The sequence below is a fragment of the Mchenga conophoros genome, linkage group LG15 (assembly GCF_057382185.1).
Source record: "Mchenga conophoros isolate Kocher_MC1m ecotype Shallow Benthic linkage group LG15, M_conophoros_male_GT1.1, whole genome shotgun sequence".
In the NCBI taxonomy this organism is placed as follows: domain Eukaryota; kingdom Metazoa; phylum Chordata; class Actinopteri; order Cichliformes; family Cichlidae; genus Mchenga; species Mchenga conophoros.
The window spans coordinates 16,557,895-16,578,121 of NC_140540.1; the positions used below are offsets into that span (position 1 = coordinate 16,557,895).

General features: G+C 41.1%; 1 protein-coding gene across 1 annotated transcript in view; it reads left to right on the forward strand.

Moving 5' to 3' along the window:
- Positions 1-20,227, forward strand: part of lama2 (laminin, alpha 2) — a 233,020-nt gene that overhangs the window by 69,596 nt on the left and 143,197 nt on the right. The window contains exons 5-13 of the mRNA XM_085248215.1: positions 114-304; positions 12,179-12,358; positions 12,491-12,580; positions 15,605-15,722; positions 17,935-18,113; positions 18,196-18,295; positions 18,776-18,833; positions 19,665-19,767; positions 20,019-20,159. Of these exons, the coding sequence (XP_085104341.1) occupies positions 114-304; positions 12,179-12,358; positions 12,491-12,580; positions 15,605-15,722; positions 17,935-18,113; positions 18,196-18,295; positions 18,776-18,833; positions 19,665-19,767; positions 20,019-20,159 (1,160 nt within the window). The remainder of the gene's footprint in view (positions 1-113; positions 305-12,178; positions 12,359-12,490; positions 12,581-15,604; positions 15,723-17,934; positions 18,114-18,195; positions 18,296-18,775; positions 18,834-19,664; positions 19,768-20,018; positions 20,160-20,227) is intronic.

Consider the following 20,227-nt stretch of genomic DNA (forward strand, 5'->3'; position numbering starts at 1 on the left):
CCTTAACAGAGACTTGCGTGCCACTCATTATTTTTATTGATCTTCCCTGGTCTCCTCATCGCACACTGAAAGCATTTCATTGTTTTCTTTACCATCGTTTTTTTTGTCCGCAGGCAATTGGATCTTAGAGCGTTCAATAGATGGCGTGACCTTTGAACCCTGGCAGTACTATGCTATCACAGACACAGAGTGCCTGACAAGGTTCAACATAAATCCTCGGACAGGACCTCCATCCTACACCAGAGATGATGAAGTCATCTGCACATCCTTTTACTCAAAGATTCACCCACTGGAGAATGGAGAGGTAACACATGAAGATGTCACAAACTAGGGCTGCTGCAATGTCAGATTTTGACTATACAATTATTCTGGCTGAAAGAATTCATGCTGATCATTTTAACTGTATATCTAAAGGCTTTTGGTTGCATAAGGGTAAGCTGTCCTTCTTAAGCAAAAGAGAAAAGACATTTGCAAACATTTCCAATATACCAGCTCATATAATGGGAAGCCTTGACCTGGATATCTGCTCACTCAAAATACAGCTGTTGGGGGTAGGAGGTTGGATTGACTCAAGATTATTTGTCTTTCTTTGGTCCCAGTTGGGGAAGAAGGGTTAAGGTGGGTTAGTTTAAATCTACTTAAACCATGCTGGAATTTCTGGATTTAATGCATTGCTTGTATAGGCAAAGAAGAAAAAATCCAGAGTGGTCAGAGATGATAAAGAAGGAGGCAGAACCAAAGTTGACTGTACAACTGTGAGACACAAATGAGGATGTGGCAAAGAGACTGATCTGGTGGACTGGTGTAGGCAGGTGATGGCCAGGCGACAAGAGGGATGTGGGAATTGTTATAAAATACTTTAATCAATGACATGAAAAAGAAAGTTCTGAGTTATTAAAAAAAGAAAAAAAAAACACCACAAGACACACAAATACACACATGTGCACCCCAGTGTTTACTGTTGTGTTCCTTTGATCTGCTGTGTGTGATCACATCCAGTAACAACAGGCAGGCAGGCCTGACATTAATGAAGAGAAAGAGGATTTCAGAGCACACAAACATACTAACAAATACACAAACACGCATTGAAAATAAACTAATCACACGTTAACATCCCCCCACACAGGGCTGTAATTGTAGATGCCCTTCTGATTATCTGCATGCGTTTCCATGTGTGCTAATGTGCGTGCATGAATATGTGTGCTCGGTGTGTCTTTTTGTGTGTTTGCACTGTATGTGCTTGTGTCCTGCAGGGGAGCGCTAGAGGGGGTGCGAGCTGGGAGATGTCAAGAGCTGCAAGTAACGACGGAGGTGTCTGAATTGTGTGTGTGTGTGTGTGTGTGTGTGTGTGTGTGTGTGTGTGGTTGACAGCTCCCTTGCCGTCTGATCACAGTGAAACCATAATGAGTCGTAGGCGATGTGTCACAGCATCGCACACACACGTTCACAATGTCACCCCACCACTCATCACACACACGCCAGCACACACACATAGAGAACCGGCTCCTTCGTTACTTCCAAGTGTGCAGCTTACACCCATCAAGTGTTTCCCCTTGACATACATGCACATACACACCGTCAGCTCACTGAAAGAGTTTTTCTTTTTATTTCTTTTTTTTTTTTTACAGATGCCAAATGTTGCTTTTGGCCACATTAGTGAGACAGACAGATGGACAGTCAGACAGTCAGACAGGCAGACAGAACCTAACACTTCTTATTATGTGCCTGCTTGGTGATTATTGTTTATGCACAATATAAACTGATGCTTCTACTACTTTCACTCTGATTTAATGTTAGACCAGTGCTGGAAAAATACAAGATTCTTTGAATGCCATCAGTAATTGTGCTTGTCCTTCCTTTTTCTATTATTATGATCCAAGTTGTAAGATTCTGTAGAGAGGTATAATCTTTGCCTTGTGGGCATCCTGTCATTAGCAATTTTACATCAGGAAATCTTTTTTTGTTGAGAATTACTACGTTTCAGAAAGGATTTTTGGTCATCTAACATTTCAGCTCATACATTTAATGCAATTCAATGTTATTCATATATTGCCAAAAAGGTAAAGACCCTAAGATAATAGAGAGAAAACCCCAGAAATCAAACAACCCACTTTGAGCAAGAACTTGGTGACAACGGGAAGGAAAAACTCCCTTTTAACAGTAAGAAACCTCTGCCGTGACTGGTTGTGGTTAATGGGAGGAAGACATGATGCAGAAGAGAGCCAGAAATTAATAATAACTAATGATTAAATGCAGAGTGGTGTACAAACACAGTGAAAATGAGGCATACTGAAGAAATACACAGTGCATCATAGGAAGCCCCTAGCAACCTACATCTATACATATAGATGTAGGTTGATGTAGGCTATTTTCCCAGGCGTGGGACTAATAAAGGTTATCTTATCTTATCTTATCTTATCTTATACACCCAGCCTAAACTATATACTTTATCACAAAGGACATTTTTAATCCTAATCTTAAAAATAGAGATAGTGTCTGTCTCCTGAATCCAAACTAGAAGCTGGTTTCACAGAAGAGGGGCCTGAAAACTGAAGGCTCTGCCTCCCATTCTACGTTTAAATACTCTAGAAACCACAAGTAAGCCTGTGGTCTTAGAGTAAAGTGCTCTATTGGGGTGATAAGGTAGGGGAGACCGGGGATAGTTGTAACATTTTTGACATTTCTGTCTGTAAATTGGAGCTCTTTTAAGGTAGTGGATTCAAAATGTAATGCAAAGTATTTACATGTCTCGGCTATTAAATAGTGCAGCTATTTTCTCTGCAGCACAATTACCCATTGCATGGTATGGTCTCAAACACGAAGAGTGAAATGCTACAATTAACCCCATAGTCTGGGTTAGTTGTAACATATCCTGGGGTGAAATGTAACACAATGAAATAAGGGTACTAACAAAACATTAACATGTAATCTTTGTTTATTCAACACATGAATGCACTTAGAGCCATTTATGTAGTGTGTGTGTGACGAAGGGCCAGCTCTGTTCTAGGATGCCCTCTGGACCCAGTGGAGGTGGTGAGTGACAGGAGAATGGCGGCTAAGCTGTCATCCCTGTTGGACAACGTCTCCCACCCCATGCAGCAGACTGTGACAGCACTGAGCAGCTCCTTCAGTGGGAGACTGCGGCACCCACGGTGTGGGACGGAGAGATTTCGCAGGTCTTTCCTCCCCACTGCTGTCAGACTCCACAACAAAGACTTTAACTGAACAAACACACACATCCACACATGTGCAATAACACTAAGTGCAATAATCCTTTCTGGCATCGTTGTATTTTTACTCAGTTGTATATAGCATTCGTATTCTATTTTTATCTTATTGTATATTTTTATTCTATTTTATTCTACTGTATATAGTATATTATTTTATTCTATTCTGTACAGCTGTGTACTGTATTTATTCTTATTGTATTCTAATTTTTGTGTCATAACTTTTGCACTGTCCACTTCCTGCTGTGACAAAACAAATTTCCCACGTGTGGGACTAATAAAGGTTATCTTATCTTATCTTATCTTATCTTATCTTATCTCTCCCCGGCCGGGCGGAAGTGCACGCAGACGGCGCCGAGATCGTAAACAAAGGCGAGGTAGGCGCGGAGGGCTACGGGCTAAGCTAAAGCTAACACCACACCGGCTGCCTTTACCCAGTATTTTTCTCGCCAATGTCCGTTCTCTGGCAAACAAAATGGATGAGATACGGCTCTCCATCACTAACAACAGACGGATTATGGACTCAAATGTCATGTTTTTCACCGAAACATGGCTGAACAACAGCTGCCCGGACAATGCTATCGAGTTAGCAGGACGCCACACACACTGAGCCGACAGGCTAGCAGATGACTCCGGCAAGACCAGAGGTGGAGGTTTGTGCATTTATATTAACAATGCTTGGTGCATGAACTCCACTACTACTGAGAGTCACTGCTCACCTAATGCGGAGTTTTTAATGGTCAAATGCAGACCTTATTATCTCCCCAGAGAACTCACTTCGATCATACTCACTGCCGTGTATATACCCCCCGACGCTAATGCTAGGTTGGCCATGAAAGAACTTTCTGCAGCCATTAACAAACACCAGAATAAACACCCCGAGGCTGCTTTTATTGTTGCTGGCGACTTCAACCACACCAACTTAAAGACAGTCCTCCCCAGATTCCACCAACATGTCTCCTGCCACACCAGAGGAGACAAGACTTTAGACCATGTGTATTCCAACCTGGCTGGAGCCTACAAAGCCACACCCCTCCCCCACATTGGACAATCGGACCATCTCTCCCTGTTCCTCACACCTCGGTATTCACCACTCATCCAACGTGTGAAACCTGTTGTGAGGACAATTAAAGTGTGGCCAGAGGGGACAGACGCAGTGCTCCAGGACAGATTTAAAAACACAGACTGGAATATGTTCACCCACACAGACCTGGACCAGTACGCCTCATCTGTACTGGATTACATCTCCAAAACCACAGACAGTGTCACCACCCAGAAACGGATCACCATGTACCCCAACCAGAAGCCTTGGATGAACCGGGATGTTCGTCTCCTCCTGAAGGCCCGCAACACTGCCTTTAGGTCAGGAGATGCACACGCCTACAGTACAGCCAGGGCTAATCTAAAGAAGGGCATCAAAAAAGCCAAACACCATTACAAAAAGAAGGTAGAAGAACACTTCTCCAACTCCAACCCCCGACGCATGTGGCAAGGACTCCAGACCATCACAGACTACAGGGCCACCAAACCCTCCCCCGCATCCTCTGATGTCTCCTTCCTCAACGAGCTCAACAACTTTTATGCTCGTTTTGAGCGAGGGAACCCCACAACCAAAGCAGACATGACGCCAGACCACCAACCTCTGACTCTCTCCCCCACCGATGTAGGAGCGGTGCTGAGCAGGATCAATGTCCACAAGGCTGCAGGCCCTGATGGCATCCCCGGGCGTGTTCTCAGAGCGTGTTCTGGGGAGCTTGCAGGAGTGCTCACAGACATATTCAATCTGTCCTTGGCCCACGCTGTGGTACCGGCCTGCTTCAAATCCACCTCCATCGTCCCGATACCCAAAAACTCCAACCCATCTTGCCTCAATGATTACCGCCCAGTAGCACTCACCCCCATCATCACTAAGTGCTTAGAGCGACTGGTCCTAGCACACTTCAAATCCTGTCTCCCCCCCACCCTGGACCCCCACCAATTCGCATACCGCCAGAACAGGAGCACAGAGGATGCAGTCTCCATCGCAATGCACTCTGTCCTCTCACACCTGGACAACAACAACACCTACGCCAGAATGCTGTTTATAGACTTCAGTTCAGCATTCAATACAATCCACCCCTCACAACTCATCAGGAAACTGACAGATCTGGGCATCAGTTCCCTCATCTGCAAATGGTTACTGGACTTCCTGACCAACCGCCCCCAACATGTCCGGCTGGATAACCACTGCTCATCTACCATCACAATGAACACCGGTGTACCACAAGGCTGTGTGATGAGCCCTTTCCTCTACTCCCTCTTCACCCACGACTGCAGACCTGCTGACGGTTCCAACACCATCATTAAGTTTGCAGATGACACCACGGTGATTGGCCTCATCAGTGACAACGATGAGGCCGCCTACAGGGAGGAGGTGGATCGTCTGGCTGAGTGGTGCGACAGAAACAACCTGCTGCTTAACACCGAGAAGACCAAGGAGCTCATCGTGGACTACAGGAGGAATGCTGACCCACATCCACCCATCCACATTAAGGGGACGGCTGTGGAGCGTGTGAGCAGCTTCAAGTTCCTGGGAGTCCACATCTCCGAGGATCTCACCTGGACGACCAACTGCTCCAAGCTGGTCAAGAAGGCTCACCAGCGCCTCTTCTTCTTGAGGACTCTGAGGAAGAACCACCTGTCCTCAGACATCCTGGTGAACTTCTATCGCTGCACCATCGAGAGCATCCTGACCAACTGTATAACAGTCTGGTACGGGAACTGCTCTGCCTCGGACCGGAAGGGGTTGCAGAGGGTCGTGAAAACTGCCCAGCGCATCGCCGGAGCACCACTTCCTGCCATAAAAGACATCTACAGGAAGCGGTGTCTGAAAAGGGCTGGGAAAATCATCAAAGACCCCAGTCCCCCATCGCATGGACTCTTCACCCTCCTGCCCTCTGGGAGGCGCTACAGGAGCCTCCGGACTAAGACCACCAGGTACCGGAACAGCTTCTTCCCCACAGCTGTCAGACTCCTGAACTCTGCCTCCTGACATCTGACCCACGTTAAACTCATGGACTGAACATACACAAACCCACAATGGACAACTGTACCCTCAAACACACAATAATAACATGGACTGAACCACCACTCACAACCACTAGCACTTTATATAGCCTCTGTAGAAACTATCTACACCCTCACTTATCTTAACTGCACTACTGTATAGCTCTGTGTAAATAATCATTCTGTACATTCGATAATCTTTAATCCTACAACTGTTTACAACTTGCATAGTTCCCATTCTGTATAGCTGTATATCTCAGATTCTGTAAAGTTATTTATTTCATATTCTGTATAGTTTTTCATATTTATATCCTGTTCATAGCCTGTACATAGCTTGTACTCACTACAGCCTGTACATACTTATAGTTATAGAATATTCACAACATACTTCATACCGTGTACATTATAACATACCATAATAGACCCATTTCTGTAATATACTCACATATCTATATTATTGCTAATATATATTTTAATATATCTATATCTATATCACTAAAGCACTTCTGGATGGATGCAAACTGCATTTCGTTGCCCTGTACCTGTGCATGTGCAATGACAATAAAGTTGAATTCTAATTCTAATTCTAATAATGTATGTGTGGGAACACAAACAGTGGAGGAATTGTGTTGCCAATGGCATTAACCGCATATACAAAAGCGACCAGTGAACCTCTCTCTGCTGATGTCGTTGCCCCAACTTGTTTAATATAAGTTAAAGTAATAGTGTGGTAAGTTGTAACATCTGCATTATTGTTACAACTAACCCAGACTGTTGCTGTTACAACTGACCCAGACTCCTATAGCCATGAACTAGCTAACATTACAGCCAACGGCTAAAACATTAGCACTATAGACCTACCCAGAATATATCCCCATAGACATACAAATAACATAATTTAAGTTTGATGAGTTTAACTGCAAAGCAGATAATGCTATTAGAAATTGAAATAAAGTAGAAAAACTTACTTTTTGGCATACAAATTACTTTTTTCATGTTAAATTGTCTGTGTTTGACAAAATGCGCTGATTTTTCACATGTGATAGCAGAACTGAGTTGGGCATGTACAGGATGAGTCACATCATTTGAAACTTAGCCCTGATTGGAGAAATTGGAAGTGTTACAACTGACCCACGTTACAACTATCCCCGGTCTCCCCTACTATGAGGTCTTTAAGCTAAGATGGGGGCTGATCATTTAAGACCTTGTATATGAGGAGAAAGATTTTAAATTTGATTCTGGATTTAACAGGGAGCCAATGAAGAGAAGCCAATATAGTCCCTGTCAGTACAATTGCTGCAGCATGTTGGATCAACTGAAGGCTTTCAAAGAGTTTTTAGGACATCCTGATAATAATCAACTGCAATAGTCCAGCCTAAAAGTAATAAATTCATGAACTAGTTTTTCATATCTATATAATCAGCATCTCAAATGGCTACAACTTCATGCATTTGGACCTGTAGATATAGAAAAAACAACCTGCTGAAGTTGAAACTGAGCAGAATGGGGAAGAAACGTACTCTTAAGTGACTTTGAACATGGCTTTATTCCTGGTGCCAGACAGGCTGGTCTCAGTATTTCAGAAACTGCTGATCGACTGAGATTTTTCCACACAACCATCTGTAGGTTTTACAGAGAATGGTCCAAAAAAAAGAAAACATAGAGTGAGGTTTATGGGTGAAAATGTCTTGATACCAGAGGTCAGAGCAGAATGGCTAGACTGTTTTTTTAATAAATGGGCAACAGTTAATCAGATATCTACATGTTAAAAGCAAGGCATACAGAATAACACAACTGGGCGCACAACAGGTCCACGCCTGCCGCCTCTGTCAGCAAAGAACAGGAAACTGAGACTACAGATTACACTGGCTCACCAAAAATGGACAATAGGAGATTGGAAAAATGTTTAAACACCACAACCTACCAGGACACCATTTATATTGATGTTCATCTCTTTATAACAACAGTGTAGGGCTCTTTTGATGGCTGTTTTCAACAGGATAATGTGCAATGCCATCAAGTTCAAATCATCTCAAGCTGGTTTCTTGAGCATTTGCTGAACTTAAATGCCTTCCACAGTCATCAGATATCAATCCAACAGGGCACCTTTGGGATGTGATGGAACAGGAGATCGTCATCATGGATATGCAGCTCACAAATGTGCATCAGCTATGTGATCCTATCTTGTCAGTATGGAAAAAACATTTTTGAAAAACCTCTTACACATCATCATTCTGTGCGGTGAACAGTGTTGGGTAAGTTACTTTAAAATAGTAACTTAGTTACATTACTAGTTACTTCGCTCAAAAGTAACTCAGTTACTTCAAGTTACTCGTTACTTTCAAAGTAACTAGTTACTAGGGAAAGTAACTTTGGTTTTACTCAGAATTCTCTTGTTAATGTGTTGCTTCCATAACTTTGCCAGTCTTCTAGCTTGCTTACTTGCCACAAGTGCACTGTGCCACCTACCAATAGAAAGGAAAAGATAATGTGCATATTTCCACGAGAGAAATCCCACGCCTGGACCGTCATTGACTGCTGCCATGATTCTAGCCTACGTCACAGCGTCATGTGCGCCTTTTACATCCAACACAAAAACTGCAGTCGTGGTGCTTTCGATTGTACTCAGAACTCGGAAATTCTGCCTTCTGAATAGGAAGATGTAGGCAACACCAGACTGCAGATGAGCTGCATACAGAGCTGGACTGGGACAAAAAATTGGCCCGGGCATTTTGACTGGAGACTGGCCCACCATTATAGCAAAAATCATAAAGCCTTTGAATGAAAATAAACACTGTTGTGACAGTGATGTTCACTGTTTTGATGGTATATATGCATCAATCTATCAATCGTTTGTTGTAAGATTCAGATAATTATTTTTTAAAAGCTAGACATTTTAAATGGGAATAAGAAAGAAAAGTATTTCTTTGTGCCCCCCTTTCCCTGTTAATGCCCTACCTGGCCCCCTGGCAACACTTTGCTAGATCCGCCCCTGCACAGTTACCAGCTGTCAGCTACTTAGAAAAGGATCCTGGTGTTATTTGTCGCTCAGAAACAGTTCATAACTTCAACTCATTCATGTCACCTAAAAGGTAAACCTGTTTCTCCATCACAGCTCTCATGATCCAGTAAGGACATCTCCTGGTTTCATCTTCATGTTTCCCTCTCACCAGATAACCAAACTGATATCATGACCAGCAGCTTTACAGCTGTGGCTCCAGCAAACATCAGCTGATACTAGAAATTAATATTAAATAAATTCTAACAACAGCTGATCAAGCTTAAACGTGCTGCTGTTGTTTAGCGCGACATCCTTTGGTTTCCTCTTTCGGCGCAAAGTGAGCGATAAACAAACAAGAGAGAAAAGCCGATCAGCTGATCATTGATCAGTTTTCATGATTGAAGTAGAAACGGGAGAGGGAGGGGGGAGAATGAGAGAAGAAGAGGCAGCTGTGCAGCAAAGACACAGAATAACTCCAGCTTTGTGCCTTTTTCATTGTAGCTGAATTACGGCACAAACTGTTCCTTTTCACCTCAATAAGAAACTCGTAATATTTTCTCTGAATACCAGGCGGGACGGTTGGCAACTCTAATAACTTATGAACAAAATAAAGTGCAACATCATTAACTTCATAGGACCCACCCAGCTGTATAGAAACTCCGTCATGCTAGCTAGCACGCAGTACGGAAAAAGTCAGAATAACGAAAATAAACACCACCTAAACTTGGTTTATATCTGACTCAGATAGACTGCAGGTCATAACTTCTTACCTGAAGTTCAGTTCACATTTGGACTGGCGGCCGCCTCGGGTCTCTTTTCCTTCATCCACCTGCTGGCCTCCACCACTTGCTAATGTTACTGAATCTGTGGAAGCTCCGCGATAGCCACCACACGAAGTAACGAGTAACGACCCTATCTAAATCCCAGTAACGACTAACGCGTTCCTGATTTTGGCATAATAACGAGTTACCGTGCTCGTTACCACAATAATAACGTAGTTACTGTAACGTGTTACTTGATAACGCGTTAGTCCCAACACTGGCGGTGAAGGAGCTAAACATCCAGGAAACGAAACACTGATCAAAACGTGGGTGAATAGAGACAGATTTTTTTTAAATACATTATGAACAAGTGAAAAACCATCTGTGATATTACATAAAAAACACGCTGATACACTCAGTAAAAAACAAATTTAGGTATAAAGAAGCATAAGAAATTTGAGGCTTCTGACTGAATCAGGTGTGCATGACAAGATGTCTTAGCCAGCGAGTATTTAAACTCTGCCAAGTTGTGGAAGGCAGGGTGAAACTGTTACTATGTGATAAGTTATAGTAAAGTTGGGACACTCTTGGAAGTTATAATCCCTTAAATAAGTTGTGCTGTCAGCTGTAAGGAGGCATTTTTCTTATTGAGTCTTCTTTAAGTGCTTTAAGTGTTAGTGCCAGGTTAGCTTAGCCTACTGTGACCAGTCACTGTTCAACAACAAAGACTGTATATAAGTTGGTCACAGCCACTGTGACATCACCCATTGCTTTTCCCTCTGCATCTTGAGGTCTCTTTTTCCTTTTGCCATGCTGGGTTTTTTTGTCAGATATTTGGAAGATAAAGTGGTGTGCTAAGTTATCTACTAAGCTTGATTACAAAACAGGTATCTGATAATTATTACTAACTAGTGCTAAATAACAGATAATTCATTAGCCCAGAAAGGCACCAAGAACACAAACATAGTCAAGAGATTAAGTTGAGTGACTCAAATGTGCTCTGATGTGGCTACATTTGTCCCCATTTTAAACCCTTTCAGAATTCATTCAAATGACCTAAAAAAAAAATGCCAAAACATTTTTTGTCCACATTTTTGTCACTTCTGTGATGGCTTCACTTTTTAGTTCAGGACTCTCAGTCTGTTGTGGTCAAAGGGTGATAGCAGGTTTTATGTTTGAATCACTGCTGTGCTTTGCTGTAGCCACTGTCTCCTGGTCTGAATTTGAAATCAGTTTTTATTATTACCAAATAAAACCATTTTCTACCCTGACATTCTTGTTGAATCCAGTGAAAATCAGCATTCTTTTAATTAAATTTGATATGTTTCTGTTGTTAAAGAACAAATAGCAATTTATCCTAGAAGCTGTCGCTGCTCATCAGTGTTGGTCAAGTTACTTGAAAAAGGAATTAGTAACTAATTACTGATTACTTGTCCAAAAAATTAACCCCGTTACTTTACTGACTACTTATTTTCCAAAGTAATTAGTTACTTAGTTACTTAGATAGTTACTTTTTAAAAACATGATACATTATATGCAACAGTCTTTGACTTGAATAAATTTGTTTAAGATTTAAACCTATTTACTGCATATCAGCACATAAAATAAAATAGTGCTTTGTGTTTACGCTCACTCTTTCAAATAGATGCAAGTAAAACACAGCAGAAATTAAAAAAAATCAAAGACTCAGTGGCACTGAGTCCTGTCGCTCTTAAATCTATTTTCAGCGGTCATGTCAGTGGGGGGGATCTGGGGGTTTCTCTGTGAATTTCACATTCGCGTGGCAGCGTGCTAGGTACTTGCTCAGAAGTTTAGGGGGTCTTCTTCACATGCAGTGTACAGTTGATAGTAATGTTTTTGTCACTTTTTATGGAATCAAACTCAAAGTAAGGTCAGTACTTTGACCCTTTTAAACAGTAACACAGAGTGCTTACGGGAAAATAACAGTAATCTAATTACTTTTTTGCAATAGTAATCCCTTACTTTACTCATTACCTGAAAAAAGTAATTGGATTACCTGCCCATCGTTATGTCGTTTGAATTTTTACTTCTTCTGTTTACTGCTGTGAGAAACTCACAAAACATTTAATCTTCACAGCATGCAGTCAAATTCTGTTGTCATATCTTGGCGTTTATCTCTACAGATACACACTTCTCTGATCAATGGTAGACCCAGTGCAGATGACCCCTCGCCAACTCTCCTGAACTTCACGTCCGCCCGCTACATCAGGTTGGTGTTTCAGAGAATCAGAACGCTGAACGCCGACCTCATGACTCTGACACTCCATGACCCCAAAGATATGGATCCTATTGTGACGAGACGGGTGAGGCTAAAAACACATGCACTACCACTTTAACTTTGTCAGTATGAGTCATTCATCTCTGGATATTTTTAAGTAGAATATCTTTTGAGTCATTGGTTGTTAAAGTTGCAATAACCTGTTTTGGCTCTTCAGTACTACTATACCATTAAGGACATCTCAGTTGGAGGGATGTGCATCTGTTTTGGCCATGCGAAAGCTTGTCCACTCAACAGTGTTACAAAGGTAATAATGTCCAACTTTCTCTCACTCTGTTTAACAATACCATCAAGGTGATGTAGCTCTTCCATAGTTCTGAACAGGAGTAAAGAGAGCCCTCAGGCATCACCTTTTCATCTAACTCCTTCTATAAAAACTTTCCGTGTGAGTCTGTGCGCGCCTTTCTGCAGGGGACACAGGTGACACTGTACAGCGTCGTCTCACGTGTCACTTCAAACAGAGGAGTGTTTGATACCAGACACCTGATCTTTCCCTCTTTTTCTCCCACCACACACACATGCACCGCGTTGTGTCCTTTACATGTCCCGAGGCTGAAACAAGAAGTCTAACTCGGATTTGACACCTGTGTCTGGTCCCTCGGTGGTGATGTCAGTGACAATAAGTGATGTCACTGGTGTGTGAAAAGTCCTGTTTTTTTTTTTCTTCTTCTTTTCCCACCGTCTCTAACCAAGACTTGAGGAAGTATTTAAACTCACTAGAGGAGACTAACCACTTTCTTCTGCCCAGGTGTTTAAAGGCTACACATTTAGTCAGTTTTAATAGAACAAAAAGACTTTGCAGAGCAGATGTAGTATACGGTACAACCGAATAATTTCTGTTTATTTATAATTCTGCTTTATTTATCTGCAGTTTTTTAGAGCCTCTCTGTTGCGCTGTCTTCCCACAGGACATTTAGCTTTTTTACTTTGATTAGTGTTCAAACAATCCATGCAGTAGCATACTGGGCAGACATTCAGAAAGGTGGAGACCTGCGAGATGATTTGTTGATGATCGTCCGCAGAACATTTGTTCAGATGCCTGCTCAGCACAAAGGCAGCCTAAGCAAGAGCTGTAGCATTGTGTCTCAGATAAAAAGGGGCAAATTTACTCATGCCAACAAATCCAGACTTGGCTCTCGTTGTGCTATTGTACTGCTCTCCTCTCAGTTAAATCTGGCACCCTCACCATATCAACCAATTTACAGAAAGTCCTAAATTGAATTACTGAACCTTAGTTGGCAAATATCCTGCTACATTCTGCTTTGTCTGTGTTTAGTTTTGAATTTATTTCTCTCCTGGGAGACTAATCGTGAACCTATTTACTGCTAACTGAAAATTTGGAAACTGAACCAAGTTCTTTCAGTTGAGTTGGCTCTCATGTGTACACATTGTTGTTTAAAGGGCTTTCAAAAGGTGATGCATTTGATAATTACCTATTTGCACTCTATTCTCACATTCATGTGAATGTTGAGGTGCCACACGAGGGTGCGCAAAGGAGAGAATTTTTTTTCTGTGTATATTAAAAATATATTCATAAATATTGTACAGAGGGTTATACATGTACACTTTCTACACTTTTAGATTCAAATCAATACAAACTTGATCTCAACATTTTATTTTGCTTCAGTTCAGGTGTTGTTCATACATTCAAACATTCTTACTGCAGATGTGGTTATGCATGTAAAGGACCACAAAGTCACAGCAAGAACATAAAGACTGCATTTGAACTAGGTTATTACTTTATTTGAAAAATTGATAGTTACAGTGCTTATTATCTCAGAACAGTTTAAAAGAGATTTGTTCTGGAAGCTATGTGGTTGAAAATGCATTAAAATGTCTTATAACAGTGTCTGTAAAACAATTTTTGATGTGATTCTTATACAAACTGCCACGTGCATGATAATGGAATTCAAGGATTTTCCTGGTGACGAACTTTTTGTCGACCAAACCAGGAAAAAATATTATACCCTTTCATTTATCTAAGAAACACTAAGATATCAAGTTAAATTTCCATCTAATGGAAAATGTCAAAAACTAATAACAGATGCATTTTAATAACCAAATCAACAACAACAAATAAAACAACCAATATAAATAACCGATGCTAAATATGACGTGAAAACATGTTACTACAAAACATGTTCAAATATGACAAGTTAACATCTGACAAACGTATAAATTGTGACAGAAAAGTGTGGCGCATTGTGCCGTGCGTTATGAATGGCGCACACTGTTCAACCACTGCAATAAAAGTTCAAATTTAAAATAACAAAACAAGCATCCAGCCATTTTCTTCCGCTCATCTGAAGTGATGATTCAGTGATTTACTGGCATTTGGCATCAAGTAAAATTTTAACAATTGGATTAAACGACTACTAAGTCTGGTACCGACTGGTAACAGCGATGATTAGTTGCACACATCCATAGTGGTAATAGTCCACATTCAACTGAACAGTTCCTTTGCAGTAACTTGACCAGCACCATTTCCCTGCACAAGCAGTGCAGTTCCTGATATCTTATCATATCACCCATATCCCCCAAAGAACTCCCAACGCTGGGTTCGGTCACACTAAAACAGTGAAACAGTAAAACACCTCATACTACACTCAAGCAATAATTTCTATTTAGACGATTTATTGTCTAAAAAACTTAAACAGATGGTTTTATTTTCACCATTTAACTCTCCACTTGATTCCAGCTCTGAAACCTCGTCAATCTCCTCCAGGATTAAAGGCCTCACTTCGGGCAGTGGAATTGTTAAGAATATAGTGGCAAGAAACAAAATTTGATAAGAAAGGAAAAAATAAAAAAAATTGATTTCCCTTCAGGATACAAAAATGGTGTAGGGGAAAATAAAAGTTAAAATCAACCTTATTGGGTTGTAAAGTCATTAAAATAATAATATCAAACAACGGGAGCTTCTCTAACAGGCTGTCACTCGGCACATCGACAGGACACAAAGAAACAAATAATAGTTATTAGTTTAATTAACTGAAGGTCACTCTTTCCCAACACTGTGTGTGGGAGTAGTGTCAAGCTAAGGGCTGACATTTCATTTTTTCACTTAAGAGGTTTAGAATCACCTGCGGTGAAGAATTGGCTGCAGTGAAAAATCATATTTGTTCACGATTCAGATTCAGATTTAAAAACCTGCTTCTAGTTTGCACAATCAATTTAAAGAGAGCTCACATCTGTGAAATTTAAAGTGCACTGTTAATGTGTGTTTTCCATGTGTTTGTGTGTGGACATTTGTGTTTCTGCGCATATGTAGAAGTTTAGCTGTGAATGTGAACACAACACTTGTGGGGAGAGCTGTGATCGCTGTTGCCCAGGTTACCACCAGCAGCCTTGGATGGCAGGAACCTTCCTCACTCGACATGTCTGCGAGAGTAAGAAAAACACAGAACAAATTATATTTGTAAATTGCACACAGCTACCCACAAGCTTACAGCAGTTCACCCACAACACATTTGCTACTTATGAAAAATAAACAGTGACTTCTCAGATTTTCACGAGTTAAAAAGCCTCTATCAGAGTTCTTATGGCACTATATAATAGGAAACAGAATACCACATCTTTTCCTAAGAGATTGTAACTAGATATTTCAACTATTTTACCCATTATGTTATTTAACAATTTCTCCATCTACATTTTTAGCTTTACTTACAGATTTGGCAAACTATTACAACCATTTATACATTAAGTTTAGCAATTTGATTTACTAATGGCAGTTTAATGTTATGTGTATTGGCTAACAATTTATTTATTTATTTTATTTTGCTATTAATTTTTCAACTTTGCATATTTATTTTAAATATTAATATATATCTATTTTAAAGACTAATATTATTTTTAATTTTACTTTTCTGGTCAAAGTCATTTAGGTCCATTCGGTTCAATAAATTGTGCTTCTTTTTCAGATTAGTTGAGCTAATTTTTTCACATAATGCCTGGCTACTGCAAAACAGTAGGCTAACCCTAGAGTACTCACTCACTGAGGTCAGTACTCTCCACACAATTAAACTGTGAAGCTGTGCCCTGAAATTCACATTCTTTCCAGCTGATCAGAATCAGTCTGTGATATAAGTCTGTATAAAGCCATCCGAAATCACCCTGGCATCCATTAACCTTCATCAGTTATGCAGCAGTGGAGGGATGAGGTTAGAGGCTTCCACCTGTCATCATAAAACTAAGGTTACAACATGTAATCTTTATTTTATTTCACACAGGCTACACCCTCTGAAAGCTCTGTAGTCTTAGTGGCTCAATGACTGCTTCTGTTGCCTTGACATTGACATAACTAAAGTGACAAAAGGTCCTGTATAGCATAATAGTAAAAGAACTGACCATGACAGATTTAATACCAGTACTGAACAAACTGTTGTAATGGTAGGGGTAGAAAACGTTTATCTAAGATGAGGTATATGAAGTGAACTCGGCACTCTAGGATAGCACAGAATGATGCCCTGTAGTGTTGTGCAGCTTTACAGGTCAGCAGTGACCAGCGGGACAAGCTATCCACTGTTCTTAATCCCATAAACACAGCTGTGAACACGATACTGGATTAACAGTGGGTGGAAGGTCCAGTCATGCAAACATATAAGACAGATGTAATTATAACTTTTTGGAGAACAAAAATCTTTCATAATCATGTCATGGAAAATATAAAGCACTGTGTAGTGTTTAAGCATGTGATAGATCATGTAACGTGCTCTGCTTCTCAAGCCAACCAATATGCATTGTAATTAATATGTCGTAGGGACCTGAAATAAGGCATGCCGAGCAGTGAAGGTCAGTACTGTTTTCTTAACACCTGGCCATTTGTACAGCTGATGCCTTTAATCCCTGGATTTAATACACTTTAAGTAATGTCCATCAGGCCATTTCCCTGTGGTTGTTTTAACCTAAAATCTAAAAGTGTTTTGTGTGTCTGGCCTTGCAAATGTATGTGCTACATTAAATGTACTGAGTTTGTAGGGGTGAGAGTCCATAGCCATAGTGTAGGTTAAAAAGTCCATTAGTCATGTAGGGAAAACATATGATCAATATTGCATCAATCACAACATTATCTTTGCAAAACATGTTCTGGTCTGAATTAAGAAAATGTATGAAACAAATGAACTCGGCTACAAAATCGGAATCTAAACTCAAGAAGATCTTTGTGGCCTGGAGTTCGGGCCGTAGGAGACTTCTACAAACTTTAAGTCCAAGTTTCTTCTCAAAATTCCAAAGGACAATGCTTTTATCTAGCTCATGAATTTTAGACCACTTTAGTAAATATAGCAAACTAAAGTGAAAATGGAAAGGGCATGAATGAATAGTAAGGCTATTTTTTTCCTCTGGAGATAATTCTCTGGAGCCCTAGAGATAACACACAGCTCACAGTCAGTGTGTGAACCTTACGGCACTGTCTAAAAACCAGGATAGGGTGTTTTTTTTCTCATCTTGTGAGCAGATGAAGTAAAAGGATTAGAGAAAGTGCCCCCCCCCCCCCTCCGGCTGCATATAATACTGTACAGAATTTTGATAGAAGAGGCAGGACTCGACAAATCCTATCAACTGCAGTACTACAGCCCACCAACTTTTTCTGTGTGTTTTCAGAGTGTAACTGCCACGGTAAGGCAGAAGAATGCTACTTTAATCAAACAGTGGCAGATCTGTCGCTCAGCCTGGACATTCACGGTCAGTACAAAGGGGGCGGAGTCTGCATAGGCTGCCGTGACGACACGGCTGGCATTAACTGTCAGAGCTGCGTTCCTGGATTCTACAGACCTGCTGACGTACGTAACCTGCTTATGCGTGTGTCCGTACATTACCTAAATTGCTGCTATTTGAACATGTCTGCGTTCTCTACCTGTCCAGGTGAGCGCTGAGGAGGAGAACCCCTGCATCCCCTGCTCCTGCGACCCATATGGTTCCATCAGCCAAACGTGTGTCGCAGATTCGAGACAAGCTATGCCCCGTATGCACTCAGTTTGACTTGTACTTTCTGTCTGGTAACGTGACTTTCCGCCTTGTTCTTTCTGAGGATCATTTAAGCCCTAACATAGGGATAATTTTGGCCCCTCAGTGGATATGCATGCAGACTTTTAGAGCCTGCACCCATTTCACATTTTAATTCATTTTAAAGTGGTACTTCAGTAACTCTGAGATTTCATCAATTCGGTCCACATTGATTTCCTATGGGATCGGGGTGAGTCGAGTTCAGCAGCATGCACAGAAGCTTCTGTTACTTGAAAATGTCTTTGACAGAACAGAACTATTTATATTAGAGATAATTTTACTCCTCTGTCCTCCTCTGTGTTTTCGCTGTTTTTATATCTAGCAAGTAGAGTTATTTTAGGTGCAGCTACTTCAAAGAGATACCCTTTCTCTTACACTTATACTTTTTTTATGTGTGCATGTGTCTCTTTGTGTGTGTGTGTTTGTGTTTGACTGACAGGCCAGCCAGCAGGGTCATGCTGGTGTAAGGAGGGTTTTGGGGGTCTGAGATGTGACAGGTGAGAGACACACATACACACACATGCACACAAATAGGGAAAGAGATAGACACATAGTGACAGGTGAGCAGAACCTTTCAGCTGTTGTCTGTTCCAATTAGTGTTTAGAAATTGCCACCAAGTTTCCATTAGGATCTTTGATGATATTGATTATCACACTTGGGTTGTATAGAAGTGACTGCATGCATAGCTGTGGTGCAAATGCAAGGCACTGTCTTATTTGCAGCTAAATGTTACTTCCTTAATAATACCTTTCATGAACTTAAACGGAGAGAACCACAGCCTGAGGTCTTCATGAAAAGTCTTAGCATTACTAAATTCCTACAAGAATTAAACAAGAAGCAGCTTCAATATCAACCCGTAGATCTGTCAACAGGGTCCTTCATGTTACTCTCCTGATTAGTTGGTTTGCGAGTAATTGCGTTTACTGATGTAATTGCTTTTTTTTTTTGTATTATCTTTGATCCCACGGTAACCCAGTATTCCACTCTAGTCTAATGTAAAAGCCTTATCTTAAAAATACTGCTTTTCCTCTAAACTTTTAATGACCTACCTGCAGGGCCGCAGCATAAGCATTGTCTCTAAAATGACTTCCTAAATGCTATTTAATAGACTTGCTTTGGCTTACTTTCTCTGTTAATTAGTAGAAGTTTTTTGTTTTTGTTTTTCTGCTTAAGCACGCACACATATTACCAGCGTTAGCGGTTTGCAGCAGTGAGTAGGGGATCGGTGGCTCACGCGAAAACAGTTTGACCAGGATAAAGGCAGTGGTTGTTAATCTGATCAATTTACTGTTTTGACTTGATCTTTATTATTGCTGTAAAACTGTAGGTGTGCTATTGGTTATATGGGCTACCCATACTGTGAGCGCTGTAACTGCAGCGTTGAAGGAAGCGTCAACGCTGACCCATGTATAACACCCTGCATATGCAAGGTACACACAAACACGCACATTCGCATTTGTATGCACAGAAATAATGACAAGTACTCTCTCCTAACCTTTTTAGCCCTGTCATCATTATTTTCACCACATTAACATTGCCGGAACATGCTTTGCACTCGTAGCGTCAACCTGAGGGCAGCCTATAAACTATGCTGCGTCCTTCTTCTTCTTCTTTTTCTCCTCTCTCTTCTCTGCCTGCCCTTTTCTGTCTCTCCCCCTCTCGCTGTCTTTCTCACATGCAGGAAAATGTGGAGGGGGAAAATTGTGACCGCTGTAAGCTCGGATTCTACAATCTTCAAGAGTCCAACAGACGCGGCTGCGAAAAATGCTCCTGCATGGGCGTTTCCAGTCAGTGCGCTGCCTCCACGTGGACCTATCAGAATGTAGGAACTCATTATTCACTGATGTTGTGGGATGATGTAAATGCCACTTCAGTTTAAAATCTTTTCTG